Genomic DNA, 14,313 nt, shown 5'->3' with positions numbered 1-14,313 from the left:
TTGTCTTCGTTGTTCACTGAAGTACTGTATTTCTTTTCATGGTTTTCATCTGTTGTACAAAGTTCACCTTTAAAGTTTACAGATGCAAATGTATGAATTGCAATAGTTCAAGTGAATATACCTAAGCACTGGTGCCCTGTGTGTTACACTGATATACAGTATTAAAGTGAACAGTGAGGAGCATGCATCAGTAACAGTTACAACACTTTCTGTGGCTTCTCCATTAGAGGTTTAAGGACAGCGATCTAAGAGTGACACTGGAGTACTGAATGATTTAAGTGCTACAATCAAAGAGGGGGAGGGCTAAGTGAGGTGGAGTCAGTTTCCCTTGTTTTCAGTGCCACAACAATCAATGAAATGTAAGATAAGATGTGAGCCAGTATGCATCTAAGAGTGTCTCTAGTCAACAGCAAATCACTGTTGATCTTTGAGCTTTGCCAAACTTCTTTCTGTTTCACAAACTGATTGGTTTACTTCCCGGGTCCTCCCTGCGTGGAGTTTGCATGTTCTTCCCGTGTCTGCGTGGGTTTCCTCCCACAGTCCAAAGACTGTTAGGTGCACTGGCAATCCTAAATTGTCCCTAGTGTGTGCGTGTGTGTGCGCCCCCTGCCCGGGGTTTGTTTCCTGCCTTGCACCGTGTTGGATGGGATTGGCTCCAGCAGAACCCTGCGACCCTGTGGGGTGTACTCATTTTTGTTGCCAGCGGTTTAGACATTAATGGCTGTGTGTGGAGTTATTTTGAGGGGACAGCAAATTTACACTGTTATACAAGCTGTACACCGACTACATTGTATCAAAGTGTCATATCTTCAGTGTTGTCCCATGAAAAGATATAATAAAATATTTACAAAAATGTGAGGGGTGTACTCATTTTTGTGACTGTACTTACACACAAAGATAACTTTACAAATTTCCTTAAACCAAGCAATACAATTTATAACTTTTCTTTTAAAAACACACTTTTAATTTCTCACATCCAGCCAGTACATTAAAATACTGAATTGTAAACTTTTTCTGGGGTACATTAAAATACTGAATTGTAAACTTTTTCTGGTGTACCTGCATTTTTTCCCGCTCTGCACTCAGACTGTCTTGCAGTTCTTTTTGTTCTCTCTCCAGATGTTCCACTCTTTGACGGTAACGCAGACTCTCAACCTGAGCAACTTCGTATTTTGTTTCTGCTATTTCTTTTTCTCTACGCACAAATCTTTAATTGGGGGTGGGAAGAATAAGGAGAAAAGTTTAAATGGTATATAGCAAAAATACTGGCACATAATACTAGAATTTCAGACACCCATGCTGAGAATTTTATTCTATTTAGAGTACACAGTTCATGCAATCTCCTTCCCAAATAGGAAGGAAATAATAAATTCTTTGCATTTATATAGTGGAAATAAACCCTACTCATAGCTGAGCCAGAGATTCTCAAACATTAATGACTATTTTGACCGAGTATGTAAGAATTAAGATATTGATAAAAAAAACTAAAAAAAGTGGTATAAACAAAGGCAGGTTTGGGATTTTAATTGAAAATCAATTTGTACTCATGACTGTGGGGAAGGGTTTTGCAGAATAGAGGTTTTGTGAAAACTTCACTGTCCAACTAACGGACCACGCTCTGTCTTGGCTATATACAAAAGTCAAGGACATTTTCAAAACAGGCAACTTGGTAAAGGTAGAACTTATGCTCTACATCGTACATTGTAAAAATCTGACAGAAAAGAACTGCCTTTAAGCAGGTCTATCACAATGCAATAAAGCAGCAAAATAAACCTTGCTAAAATACAGTTGACTCAAAAAATTCTTACATTCACAAAAAACACCTTACCAGTGTGATGACATGGAATTTGAAAGGTGCCATGACCAACACCAAAAATGTCTTTGAAGCTGAAGTGATCAACTGAATATGGTCACAGTATGCTTGCATTTACAAAAGGAATACAAACTCCTTTAAATGATTGCTCTGGCATGGTAACAGGACACAAGTTTCTACTTTGTATTACATGACAGGCAATATTAAAAAATTTATATATTTGTCTTGAATAAAAGCAGCATGAAGGGATTCTATGGCTTGGCAAACATCTCTATAATTACTCTTAATCTTTTTGTTTTACTTTTACAGTTCAACTCCATGGGAGTGAATGAGAGCGATTCAAAACCTTAATAGCAGCTATGTAACAGATAAGGTTAAACAATTAATGGAAAACTCAAAAGAGGCATATCTTTACCTACATTCAAGTACTTTAACAACAAAAACAATGCTGCTGTATAATTCAAGCAATGAGATTGATTCTGATATTAATTTTAGCACTTTTGTATCTAGTAAAGCTGAATTAGGAATTATTCATTGTACAAGTGATTGACTCCTCAGTATCCAGGGATAAGATTTACTTACTACCTTCAGGAATTGAGTAAGAAAGAAGCCATTCGTTAAGAAGGTCCACATAAAAGCATGTATGGCATGTGCTACAAAGCATGAGGAAAAACCCCAGTTAACACATGGAAGATTTTATGGTCAAATGAGACCACAACAGAACTTTTTGTAACACATGTACAGCACAATATTGCAGGAGAACTTGTTACAGTAGGCTATGAACCTATGGCCCGGGAGAAGATTCATCTTTCAACATGACAATGACCCTAAGCATGAAGCCAAAGCAACACTGGAATGACCCAGAAAAACAAAGGTGAATGTTTTGGAATTGCCAAATAAGTCAAACCCCCTGATCTTAACTCTACTGAAAATCTGTGGCACTATTTGAAAATTGCTGTCCAGAGGCACTACCCCACCAACCTAAAGGATTTCTGTAAATCCTGCTAACAGGCATTGAGAAGATGTGAAAAACCGGTACATAATTACTCCAAAAGAATTAAGGTTATCATCACAAAAAAGGGTTCTTGACAAGGTTTTAATGTGTAATGCTTGAATACTTGTGCAAACCTGAGTTTTTCTTCTTTAGTTAAATAGACAGAAAATGGTTTATTTTGAATCTAGAAATGCATTGCTACAGCCTAAAAGTTCACATTAAAATACCAAATGAATAGATGTGTAAAAATCGTTGGTAATGCACAAAATGAAGCCTTTCAAGGGGGTTAAATATTTTTGCATACCAATGTATTGACATGCATTAAAATGTTAGCTAGAAAATAATTCTACAAAAATTGTAGAATTTGTTAAGGGTACAGTTAAAGGCATAACCAAAATAAAAAAAATCTACATCTCTTTAGTAGCTTTTTTTTTTTTTAAATAGCAGATAGGTGTAACCTACAACTACTCAGTAATTTAGGCTTAGAAAATAACGTTTGATGTTATTTTGTAGAAGGATGCACAAAAGGAACACTGCCCAAAATACAAACACTGAAAATGTCTATTATTATTACCGAAGAATTTCCAGGATCTGCTCCTGGGACTTTCCTTCTTCATTGAGTGATATGTTCAAGTTACTGTCCTGTACAGCCTGCTGTACAGATGCCACCATCTTATTACCAAGTGCTTCTATCTGTTCATGCAGCAAGTTGTTCTGCTTTAGCAAATCTTCACAACGGGATGCCAGTTTAGTCACTTCTTCCTAACCACCACAAAGTTGAGAGAAAGAGAGGGAAAGAAAAAAATTTCAGACTTGTAAAATGCACATTTAAAGCAATAAATTTAAGATTTAAGTACAGTAAACAACTCACTGGTACACAGCTTAGTACCTTTTAACATGGTAGATAACAAAGGTATACCTTTAGTATTTCTTCTCGCTCATCCCAAGACTTCTTACACTCTTTCAGCTGAGCTTCGGCTTTCTGTGCTTTGTCTTCTAGCTGTTGTCGCATCTGAGAAGTCTGACCTACTTGTTTCTTTGTAGCCCGCAATTCTTCCACATTAGCAGCATGCAACATTAATTCACGCTCATATTTATTTTGTGCTTCAACAGCCAACTTTGCCTTATTGGAAGAAAAAATGTAATAGAGACAATATTAAATCTATGCTGCTTTGTTTGAATAAATGCTGGACTAAAATTAAAAAAAGATTCTTAAGAGTTATTCTTACAGTAATGACTGGACAAATTAAATACCTCTATAAGGGCCATATGCAAAGTGAGAAAATGGAAAACTACAACTTGAGATGAGTAGCCTGATAAAAATCTATCAAACCAGAATAATAACAGCAAGTTACCACTTACGAGTTTAAAGCTAGACAGCTCAAACATTACATTGAAGATATTTCGAAAAAGCCATTAGCATATGAACATGTAGAAGAAGGTTTAAATAAACTCTCATGTCTCTCTATTATAAAAACAAAACTTGGGACGAGACGTGGTCTTTTGAAGAGAGACACTTCAGAGAGAGACACACACTTCAGAGAGAGACACTTCCACATCCCGCAACACGGTCACGTCATATTGACATCCATGTCAGACAGATTTGAGAAACAGAGAGACACTTCTTAGAGACACTTTCTCATCCAGCAACACGAATAAGCATAGAACAAAGAGCAGCTTTTTTAAAAAAAAAAAAAAAAAAAGTTAAAGATGACACATCCACGAATAAGCGAAGCAGAAAGAGTGGCGTGACGAAAAGAAACAAAAGCGATGGACAGAAAATGAAAATTCTGAAAAAAAGGAAGGTAAGCAGACAAGTAAAATTGAAAAACAAGTAGGTCCAAATGGGGTCACATTAAAAGAGAAAGTTGAACTCTACATAAACGACCAAGCGAAGAAGAAAGAGGAGTCCGGGTCAGAAATAAAAGACAAAGAAAAACAAAATAACTATACAAATGAATAAGCGAAGAAGAGCGAGGAAAACGGGGGTCAGAAATAAAAGACAGTAAAAGAAAGTACAACTTCATAAACGACTATGCAAAGAAGAAAGAGCTGCATGGTGAAAAGAGACACAAAAGTGTTTTTATATAATATACTGTATATATCATATATACATACACACACACGTTATATATTTATTTATTTATTTTTTTTTTTTACAAGTGCACACACACATCCATAATATTGATTAACCAGTCCACAGTTTAATATTACAAATCAAACAATTCAGACATGGTTAAAGTGCACATTGCAGACTTTAAGGATACTTGTATATATGTTGGTCCCACTATTTAGAAATTACATATACAGTAACTCCTTTAATATACCTATTACTCTCTCCCAAATATGATGGTGCCCTTAAATGGTGGGACCGTATACAAGTAGTATTATAATTTCTATATGGTGTGACTGAAAAGAATGCAAATATCTTTAAAATCTTCAAAATGTACTTATTACATTTAAAATTACAAATCAAACAATTAAAAATTGGAAGAAAAAAAAAAATGAAAACATGTCCAAAACATTATAGAGGGCTCTCTCTCTTTCGGTGTTTGGTTGTCTGCAAGTATCCAAAAATTTTAGTGAGAGACTGACAAAGGAAAGAAAGGCTTTCACACATGGATTCATTTCATGGCCTCAACGCCCAGAAAAATCCAACCTGTGTGAAAAGGGACTTTAAAGGATAGAACTGTAGTGTTTCACATTTAATACTCGGAAACTGCCATCTTATTTCCAGACTATGCTGGACGTAGAAGAGCTCAGATGATAAAATGTCTGACTGTAAATCAGCAGTATCCGGGTTCAAGCATAGCCTGTACACTTTTGTCTTAATCTTATTTTATATTCTGTATACAAAAAGAACTCTCCTTTCACACACTTCATAGAATAGCGAGGTGTAAATAAATAATTTTTCATTCCTTTCCACTCGGTAACTTTAAAACTTGCTGTGCATCACAACACAGTATTGATATAAGAGCCTAAAATTCAGAACTCTTGAAATGGAACTCAATAAAATGTCTGACCAAAAAAACAGTAAAAGGTAAGTTTAACTCACTCAAATCCTCATCATTCATTCCCATTCAGAATGAGTGGTTTACTGATCTATATATATATAAAATTCACTAAGTCCATGGCAAGCAAGACACACGCAAGACATGGCACGCAAGTCAGAGCCACGCCCGCCAACAATTCACTAAGCAGCCGACCATGACACGCAAGACAGAGACCAGACCATGGCACGCAAGACACACACACAAGACAGAGCCCCGCCCGCCAACTCACAGAGCTCCGCCTACCAACTCTAAGACCATGGAATACGCACGACAGAGCCCCGTCCGCCAACTCTAACCCTCCCGCCGTGTCATGGGATATGCACGACAGAGCCCCGCCCGCCAACTCTAACCCACCTCCCGAGGCATGCACACTACCTGCTCATGTTCCAGCAGGCAACACCTCACCAAACACCGCCTCAGTCGCTTTCGTCTCTGCTACAGTCCACATGCACCTCTGAGCCAAGTTGACTTTTCATTCTTTTCGGTTCTGGCTGCTTTTCTATATATAATCCACCAAGTCGCCCGACCATGGGATACGCACGCACGCAAGACAGAGCCCCGCCCAACGACTCTAACCCTCCTCCTGCATCATGCATGGGGTACGCACGACAGAGCCCTGCCTGCTAACTCTAACCCTCCTCCTGAGTCGCTTTCTCCCGCGTCCACCCTTGCTCTTGAGACATGCGCACTGCCTGCACATGTGCCCGCCCCCAACTCCTCACCTGAGTCGCTTTCGTCTGTGTACAGTCCACATGCACCTTTGAGTCACGTTGACTGTTCATTTTCCTAACATGGCCACCGCTTCACATGTATTTCATGGAAACAACTCTTCTTTCAATGTTATACAAATTACTGCATCAGGTAACAGCGCTTGCAGTGAGATTTTGTTGCTGCAACTAGACAAAATGCTACGACAGGTTAATCCCTTCGCTAACTCTTACATGCAAATGCATGACATTATCACTCACAGTAACCCTGTTGCTGCTGTACGAATGATATTCATGGAACACCCAACTCTGGATATGAGAAGGTATAACGCCCCGTCCTGTCAAACTGATGTTGCTGCTATCTTTGTAGGTGAAGACGGGGAACCTCCTGCACAACGCGACATTTGCATACAGTGCATCCGGAAAGTATTCACAGCGCATAACTTTTTCCACATTTTGTTATGTTACAGCCTTATTCCAAAATGGATTCATTTTTTTTCCCTCAGAATTCTACACACAACATAATACATAAGTATTCACAGCCTTTGCCATGAAGCTCAAAATTGAGCTCAGGTGCATACTGTTTCCCCTGATCATCCTTGAGATGTTTCTGCAGCTTCACTGGAGTCCACCTGTGGTAAATTCAGTTGATTGGAGATGATTTGGAAAGGTACACACCTGTCTATATAAGGTCCCACAGTTGACAGTTCATGTCAGAGCATAAACCAAGCATTAAGTCAAAGGAATTGTCTGTAGACCTCCGAGACAGGATTGTCTCGAGGCACAAATCTGGGGAAGGTTACAGAAACATTTCTGCTGCTTTGAAGGTCCCAATGAGCACAGTGGGCTCCATCATCCGTAAGTGGAAGAAGTTCGAAACCACAAGGACTCTTCCTAGAGCTGGCTGGCCATCTAAACTGAGCGATCAGGGGAGAAGGGCCTTAGTCAGGGAGGTGACCAAGAACCCGGTGGTCACTCTGTCAGAGCTCCAGAGGTCCTCTGTGGAAAGAGGAGAACCTTCCAGAAGGACAACCATCTCTGCAGCAATCCACCAATCAGGCCTGTATGGTAGAGTGGCCAGAAGGAAGCCACTCCTTAGTAAAAGGCACATGGCAGCCCACCTGGAGTTTGCCAAAAGGCACCTGAAGGACTCTCAGACCACGAGAAAGAAAATTCTCTGGTCTGATTAGACAAAGATTGAACTCTTTGGTGTGAATGCCAGGCGTCATGTTTGGAGGAAACCAGGCACTGCTCATCACCAGACCAATACCATCCCTACAGTGAAGCATGGTGGTGGCAGCATCATGCTGTGGGGATGTTTTTCAGTGGCAGGGACTGGGAGACTAGTCAGGATAAAGGGAAAGATGACTGCAGCAATGTACAGAGACATCCTGGATGAAAACCTGCTCCAGAGCGCACTTGACCTCAGACTGGGGCGACGGCTCATCTTTCAGCAGGACAACGACCCTAAGCACACAGCCAAGATATCAAAGGAGTGGCTTCAGGACAACTCTGTGAATGTCCTTGAGTGGCCCAGCCAGAGCCCAGACTTGAATCCGATTGAACATCTCTGGAGAGATCTTAAAACGGCTGTGCACCGACGCTTCCTATCCAACCTGATGGAGCTTGAGAGGTGCTGCAAAGAGGAATGGGCGAAACTGGCCAAGGATAGGTGTGTCAAGCTTGTGGCATCATATTCAAAAAGACTTGAGGCTGTAATTGCTGCCAAAGGTGCATCAACAAAGTATTGAGCAAAGGCTGTGAATACTTATGTACATGTGATTTCTCAGTTTTTTTTGTTTTTAATAAATTTGCAAAAACCTCAAGTAAACCTTTTTCACATTGTCATTATGAGGTGTTGTGTGTAGAATTCTGAGGAAAAAATTAGTTTAATCCATTTTGGAATAAGGCTGTAAAATAACAAAATGTGGAAAAAGTGATGCGCTGTGAATACTTTCTGGATGCACTGTATACCCAAGGGGAGATGCTTGCAAGCGTATCTCTGTACTCAATATGAACTGTGACACCATGGTTTATCCACTGCTTACGGAGATGCAGGCTGGCACATATAATTTGACCCATGTTGAGGAAAAGCGAACCGCGAAAAGAACACGAGTCACATAGCTCCAATTTTATGCTTACAGGCTTGCCATGAGAACTGCATTTAGCGACATCAACTTCTCAACTGTGACTCCAGAACAACTCAGTACACCTTAATGAACAAGTACTGAAACTTATCCCTACCGACGAAGTAACTTTCACCAGCGTTGACTCCATCGTCACAGACGATCCCGCAGATCAAATTTCATTCCCCAAAGAATTTCTTAACAGTCTTACTCCCACTGGCATGCCTCCGCATAAACTCAAAATTAAAATAGGTTCAGTTGTCATGCTTTCAGAAACCTCATGCCAGCAAGCAGTCTCTCTAATGGCACTAGACTAACTGTTACCTGTATTCACTGCAATGTACTGGAGTGTAAAACTATCGCAGCTCCTACCTCACAAACTGTCCTTATTCCCCGGATATCCCTGACCCCATCAGATTCAAATTTGCCTTTTATTTTTACACGCAGACAATTTCCTGTTAGATTGGCCTTTGCAATGACAATTAATAAGGCACAGGGCCAAACTTTCAAAATGATATGCCTGTATCTGCCACAACCAGTTTTCAGTCACGGACAACTGTATGTTGCTCTCTCCAGGAGTTCCATTTTTTCATTCACACACAGTCGTATCCTCAAACCCACCCCATTTGGACAACTGTGTCTTTCAGGATGTGTTCACCCATCAATAAATTATGCAGCGTATGCTACGCCGCGGGTTGGTTAGTATTACATAGTTATCTTTTTATTATCTATTTTCAGAAGAGTCCAGGCAAAGCACATAATGCTATGCAGGTGGTCACTAGTATTAACTCCTTAAAGATTAACTCCAAGAGTTACGTTAAATACAACATAGTTCTATAAACCAAATCTAGCCCCCCTTGTGCACTATGGCTCAGGCCCTATGGCTGTGTGTATTCTTGCATTTAGAGGTGTTTGGCTTTTTGCTTTTTTATAAAATCAGTTCTCAGTCAAGGGGATGCTTTGGTAAAGAAAGCATCTCTTCTAGATGTGATGAGAGCTGGACATATCTTCTTGTCTTTGGACAGTGACAGGACCAAGTCCACAGTTACATTTCTAAGAAAAACAACTGCTAACATTTTGCTACTGATCTCAATTTGAAGGAGGCTTATAATGAATGCTTTTTTTTATTATTATCATATAACAAGGTGCAAAGGACAATGCTAACCACAACACCACAATGAATACTATGGTAATATGTTGGTTTGATTTTCATTCAGAAATTTTTTTGCTGGATGGAATGGCGGCACAGTGGTAGTGCTACTGCCTCAAAATAAAGTCACTGGGATTCAAGTCCTGGGTGTGGAGTTTTAAAGTTCTCCCTATGTTCCTATTGGTTTCCTCTGGTTGCTCTGGATTATTCCAATGGTCACTCCAATATAATATTGGTTTACAAAGAATTAGGGCCGCCTTTCTTGCATCGCTATTACTTGTTCACACATCTGATTTGCTCTTGCAAGAAGATCTTTTATCTGGCAGTTTAAAATCTTCACTCCAGTTTATGAGTATGTCATCGGTTTTCTAACAAAACAGCTTGTAAAATGCAAGCTTTATTACTAGTAAATAAAACTTGGGTTTACTGAATACCCAATATCTCAAGCCACTTGAAAACAGCTTTCAAAAAACACGTTACTTAAAACCACCAAACAGCTTTTCATAATGAACGTTAAGTTCTTTCACATCATTACTCACTTGTTGCTGGCTATCCTGTAAGGCCTTCTGCTCGTGAGATGCAGCTATTGCTGCCCGTTGAAGGGCTTCCTGAAGTTCTGCCTGAATACTTGTTAAATTTTTCTTAAGTTCAGACACCTGTAAAAAGACATTTATTACAATGTAATTTGATTGCATTAAATATTTTGCTAGAATCAAAGAAAACAAGAATTTTAATCATGCATCTGTTCAATTATTCTTAGTCAAAAATCCAGAACATGAAGATTTGAAAAATTAAACCATCAGGAGTTTGACATTTGAAATTTTAGTTCATTCGACCCATCTATTAAAAATTAGTCTTCTTATGAGTTATTAACTAAAAAATTAAACCATCAGGAGTTTGACATTTGAAATTTTAGTTCATTCGACCCATCTATTAAAAATTAGTCTTCTTATGAGTTATTAACTAAGGTCTACTCCATACATTGGGGCAATTTCACAAAAGCAAATGTAACAAACCTGACAAAGTAATTTCTTGATAAACCTGACATGAAAAATGTGCTGTTACAAAAGCAGCTCTAAACAGTTGTACAAATGAAAATATCCTCAATTAGTTTTTTATTCAGTAATTCACAGGCTTATGACAAGATAATGTTTGAAATTTTTAGTATTGGTTTAAGTAGTGGCACAGTGGGTAGCGCTGCTGCCTCACAGTTGGGAGACCTGGATTTGCTACCCGGGTCCTCCCTGTGTGGAGTTCGCATGTTCTCCCCATGTCTGCATGGGTTTCCTCCCACAGTCCAAAGACATGCTAGTTAGGTGGATTGGCGATTCTAAATTGGCCCTAGTGTGTGCTTGGTGTGTGGGTGTGTTTGTGTGTGTCCTGCAGTGGGTTGGCACCCTGCCCGGGATTGGTTCCTGCCTGTGCGGGTGCCCTGTGTTGGCTGGGAATGGCCCCAGCAGACCCCCGTGACCCTGTGTTTGGATTCAGCGGGTTGGAAAATGGATGGATGGATGGTTTAAGTAGTGTATATTTTATTAGTTAATAACCAGAAACTAAATGAATACATTTGTTACATGCACAACCACAGTGAGGCATTACACAGGCATATTGCAAGTGATTATTAAAAAAAAAAAAAAAAAAAAACACATTTAATACTGTGACACAATTTTGCTGAAAGATTCATTGGCTGAAAGTACTCCGTGTTAGTGCATCAGTGAGGATTTGTACAATTGTTCATAATGATGAGTTTTTCTTTTAATTCTCTCCTTTGCTACTACCTGCAGGGGGTTTAGAGTGTGTTCTATAATGAAGCCTGATTAATTAATTAGCTTTTTGATTCGGTGGGCCTCCCTTGAACGGATATTACCAACCCGCAAAAAATCACACTGGCCATCATAGAGTTGCAGAACATGTGAAGGATGTAGTTGCCTACATTAAAATGAAAACAGTCCCCTAAGAAAAAAAGAACCTGGGGCCTCATGTATAACGGCATGCGTAGAACTCACACTATAACATGGAGTAAGCACAAAAGCGGGAATGTGCGTACGCACAGAAAAATCCAGATGCAGGAATCTGTGCGCACGCAAACTTTCACGTTCTTCCACTACATAAATCCCGATCAGCGTGAAAAGTAACGCACGTGCACGCGCCTTCTGTCCTGCCCCAACTCCTCCCAGAATTACGCCTCTTTGAATATGCAAATCGATATAAATAGCCTTCTGAGAAAAGACAATGGGAAAAGCACGGGAGAAAATATAAGAATTTCAGCGAATACCAAGTGAAGGCAAAGGAAAAACGTACTACTTGTTGGTTTAAACAGTGGTATAATCAACAAAAGGAAGTTGATCGAGTGACAGAGTGTCGGAGAAACTCGAAGGCTCAAGTTCACAAAGTCGCACAGTGCCCAAAATAAAAAAGAAATCACATATCAAAGTCGCCATGAAAAGGCGAGTCGTAGCCCACCGTCTGAGTGTCATATGAAAGGGTACAGAAAAAAAAAAGGCACACAGTGGGGAAAAAAGCACGAAATGTCAACTTTAATCTCGAAATTTCCACTTTAATCACGTAGTTTATTTTGCCATTAAAGTAGAACATCATAAACTTCATCTTAAAATCGTTTAATTTACTAGTTTCTCAAATCCCATTGTAACTAAAGTGGCATGTTAAATGCTTTGTTCTGTATTTGATCTTCTATGTGCTCTGTGTGTGTGAATCACTGCCTGCTTTTTAAACGGGCTTTCTCTTTCTCCGACAGGACACATAATCCATTACATTCGTGAAATTACAGCTCTCTGAATAATTTAAATACTGAGATGTATACGTGATATCTGTTTCATGATGATAGGAATGAAAGCATGTTATTAAACATGGGAACACTGTGGAGCAGTGCTTGTTCATGTGTCACGCAAGAGGCTTGTTGCTCCATGCACGACCTTCAATGAAATAATTTATCACAGCAGTACTGTCTCTTTCAAACGTACTAACCTCCAATTCCTGTCCTTACTTTTCTTTCTCCAAAAATCCAATCACCACATAATCAGCTATGTACTAGATGTGAAGCCATCTGTAAGCTTAGAACGCCGATTCTTCAAAACTTTTAAGGAACATTGAAATATCTTCGTAGTACGTGTTTAATTATTATATCCGTCTATCTTTCCAGTGTCGCGTCAGCACCAGCAAGAATACAATGCAATGCAGGAACAATTACTGAACTAGGTAGCGCTGCAGAACCGTGTCCCCACATGTTTAATTATTAACAATACAGATTATTTAAATGAAGTTAAAGTTTTATCTGTATAATATAATCAACATATTTTGCTGCATTTCATCTTAAAAATGAATACCGTCATCATATGTAAATACGCACTTTATAAAGTGGCACAGGTTGTGCAATATTATAACTGTATCCCAAGTTTACAGTGAGGTGATTGTACCTATAAGTACAAACAGTTCTACAAGGAGCACTTGATGGACTGATTGAGTGCGTTTATAGTTCTTGGGACGAAACTGTTTCTAAACTGCGAAGTCCGTACAGGGAAGTCTCTAAAGCGTTTTGCCGTGGCTCAGGCAGCGTCTGCTTCATGCTGTGTACCGATAATTCTCTTTCTGATCAGCTGCTTCTGTGATTTCCCACTCAGATACAGTGATATATATACTCCGAGTGGTGCAGTGAGAGTAATATGGAAAAAGATGATCTGGTGTTACAACCCTTAACGGGAGCCGCTGAAAGAAGAAGATGCAGTGAGAGTTACAACGCTAAAGCAGTTATGGTATTTGGAATACTATGGCTATTCCCTGGACCATTATATTGCTACAGGTTAATTACAATCAGATGCATTACACTAATAAACAATATGCAGTTAATTTCAGTGTATTTATAAAGCCGCGCCAGGAATGTGGATCTAAGAAAGAAAGGGTGATCACACAGGAACAGTAGCACTGCTTTGACGCTGGGTGCCGCCAGTCTGCAAAACCAGGCGGATAAATTGCGTACGCCAAGGTATGAGTTACCGTGGAAATGTGCGTGGCTTTACGCCAAGTTTAGGTTTTATACATCGCGATTTAAGTGTGGAAACATTTGTACGTAACATTTCTGTGCGTACGCACCATTTATACATGAGGCCACTGATGTGGACCACCAAGAACTTGTGGGAGTGCACCACCTCTACATCCACACCCTGAAAAGTGACCAGACAGTGTCTCTTTGGTGAAAAACTCAACCAGTTCCTCGGCTTTGCTGATGTTTAGATGCCGACTTTCCACCTAACTCCTCTTGTACTCTACTCTGTCTTAATCCTCGTCAGTACACCACATTAGTGCAGAATCATCTGAAAATTTTTGCAAGAGACATAACCTTGTGTTATATTTATAGTCTAAAACCTACAGAGTAAAGAGAAATGGAGACAGAACTATTCCTTGTGGTGCTCCAGTGTTGCGGAAATTCATATCAGAAACACGGTCCTTGAGCCT

General features: G+C 39.5%; 1 protein-coding gene across 4 annotated transcripts in view; it reads right to left on the bottom strand.

The window, feature by feature from the left end:
* Positions 1 to 14,313, bottom strand: part of LOC114659124 (nucleoprotein TPR-like) — a 101,748-nt gene that overhangs the window by 40,298 nt on the left and 47,137 nt on the right. For all 4 annotated transcript variants that reach the window (XR_007935959.1, XR_007935958.1, XM_028811383.2 and 1 more), the window contains exons 24-27: positions 10,383 to 10,499; positions 3,727 to 3,930; positions 3,382 to 3,569; positions 1,060 to 1,207 (exon numbers count right to left, since the gene is read on the bottom strand). Coding sequence is in view for 2 of the 4 variants with exons in the window: in XM_028811383.2 (XP_028667216.2) it covers positions 1,060 to 1,207; positions 3,382 to 3,569; positions 3,727 to 3,930; positions 10,383 to 10,499 (657 nt within the window). In the remaining 2 variants the exon portion in view is untranslated. The remainder of the gene's footprint in view (positions 1 to 1,059; positions 1,208 to 3,381; positions 3,570 to 3,726; positions 3,931 to 10,382; positions 10,500 to 14,313) is intronic.

Source organism: Erpetoichthys calabaricus, chromosome 10 (genome assembly GCF_900747795.2).
Source record: "Erpetoichthys calabaricus chromosome 10, fErpCal1.3, whole genome shotgun sequence".
Lineage (NCBI taxonomy): Eukaryota > Metazoa > Chordata > Cladistia > Polypteriformes > Polypteridae > Erpetoichthys > Erpetoichthys calabaricus.
The sequence above is the reverse complement of the archived record's forward strand: the minus strand, read 5'-3'. Positions and strand labels throughout refer to the sequence as shown.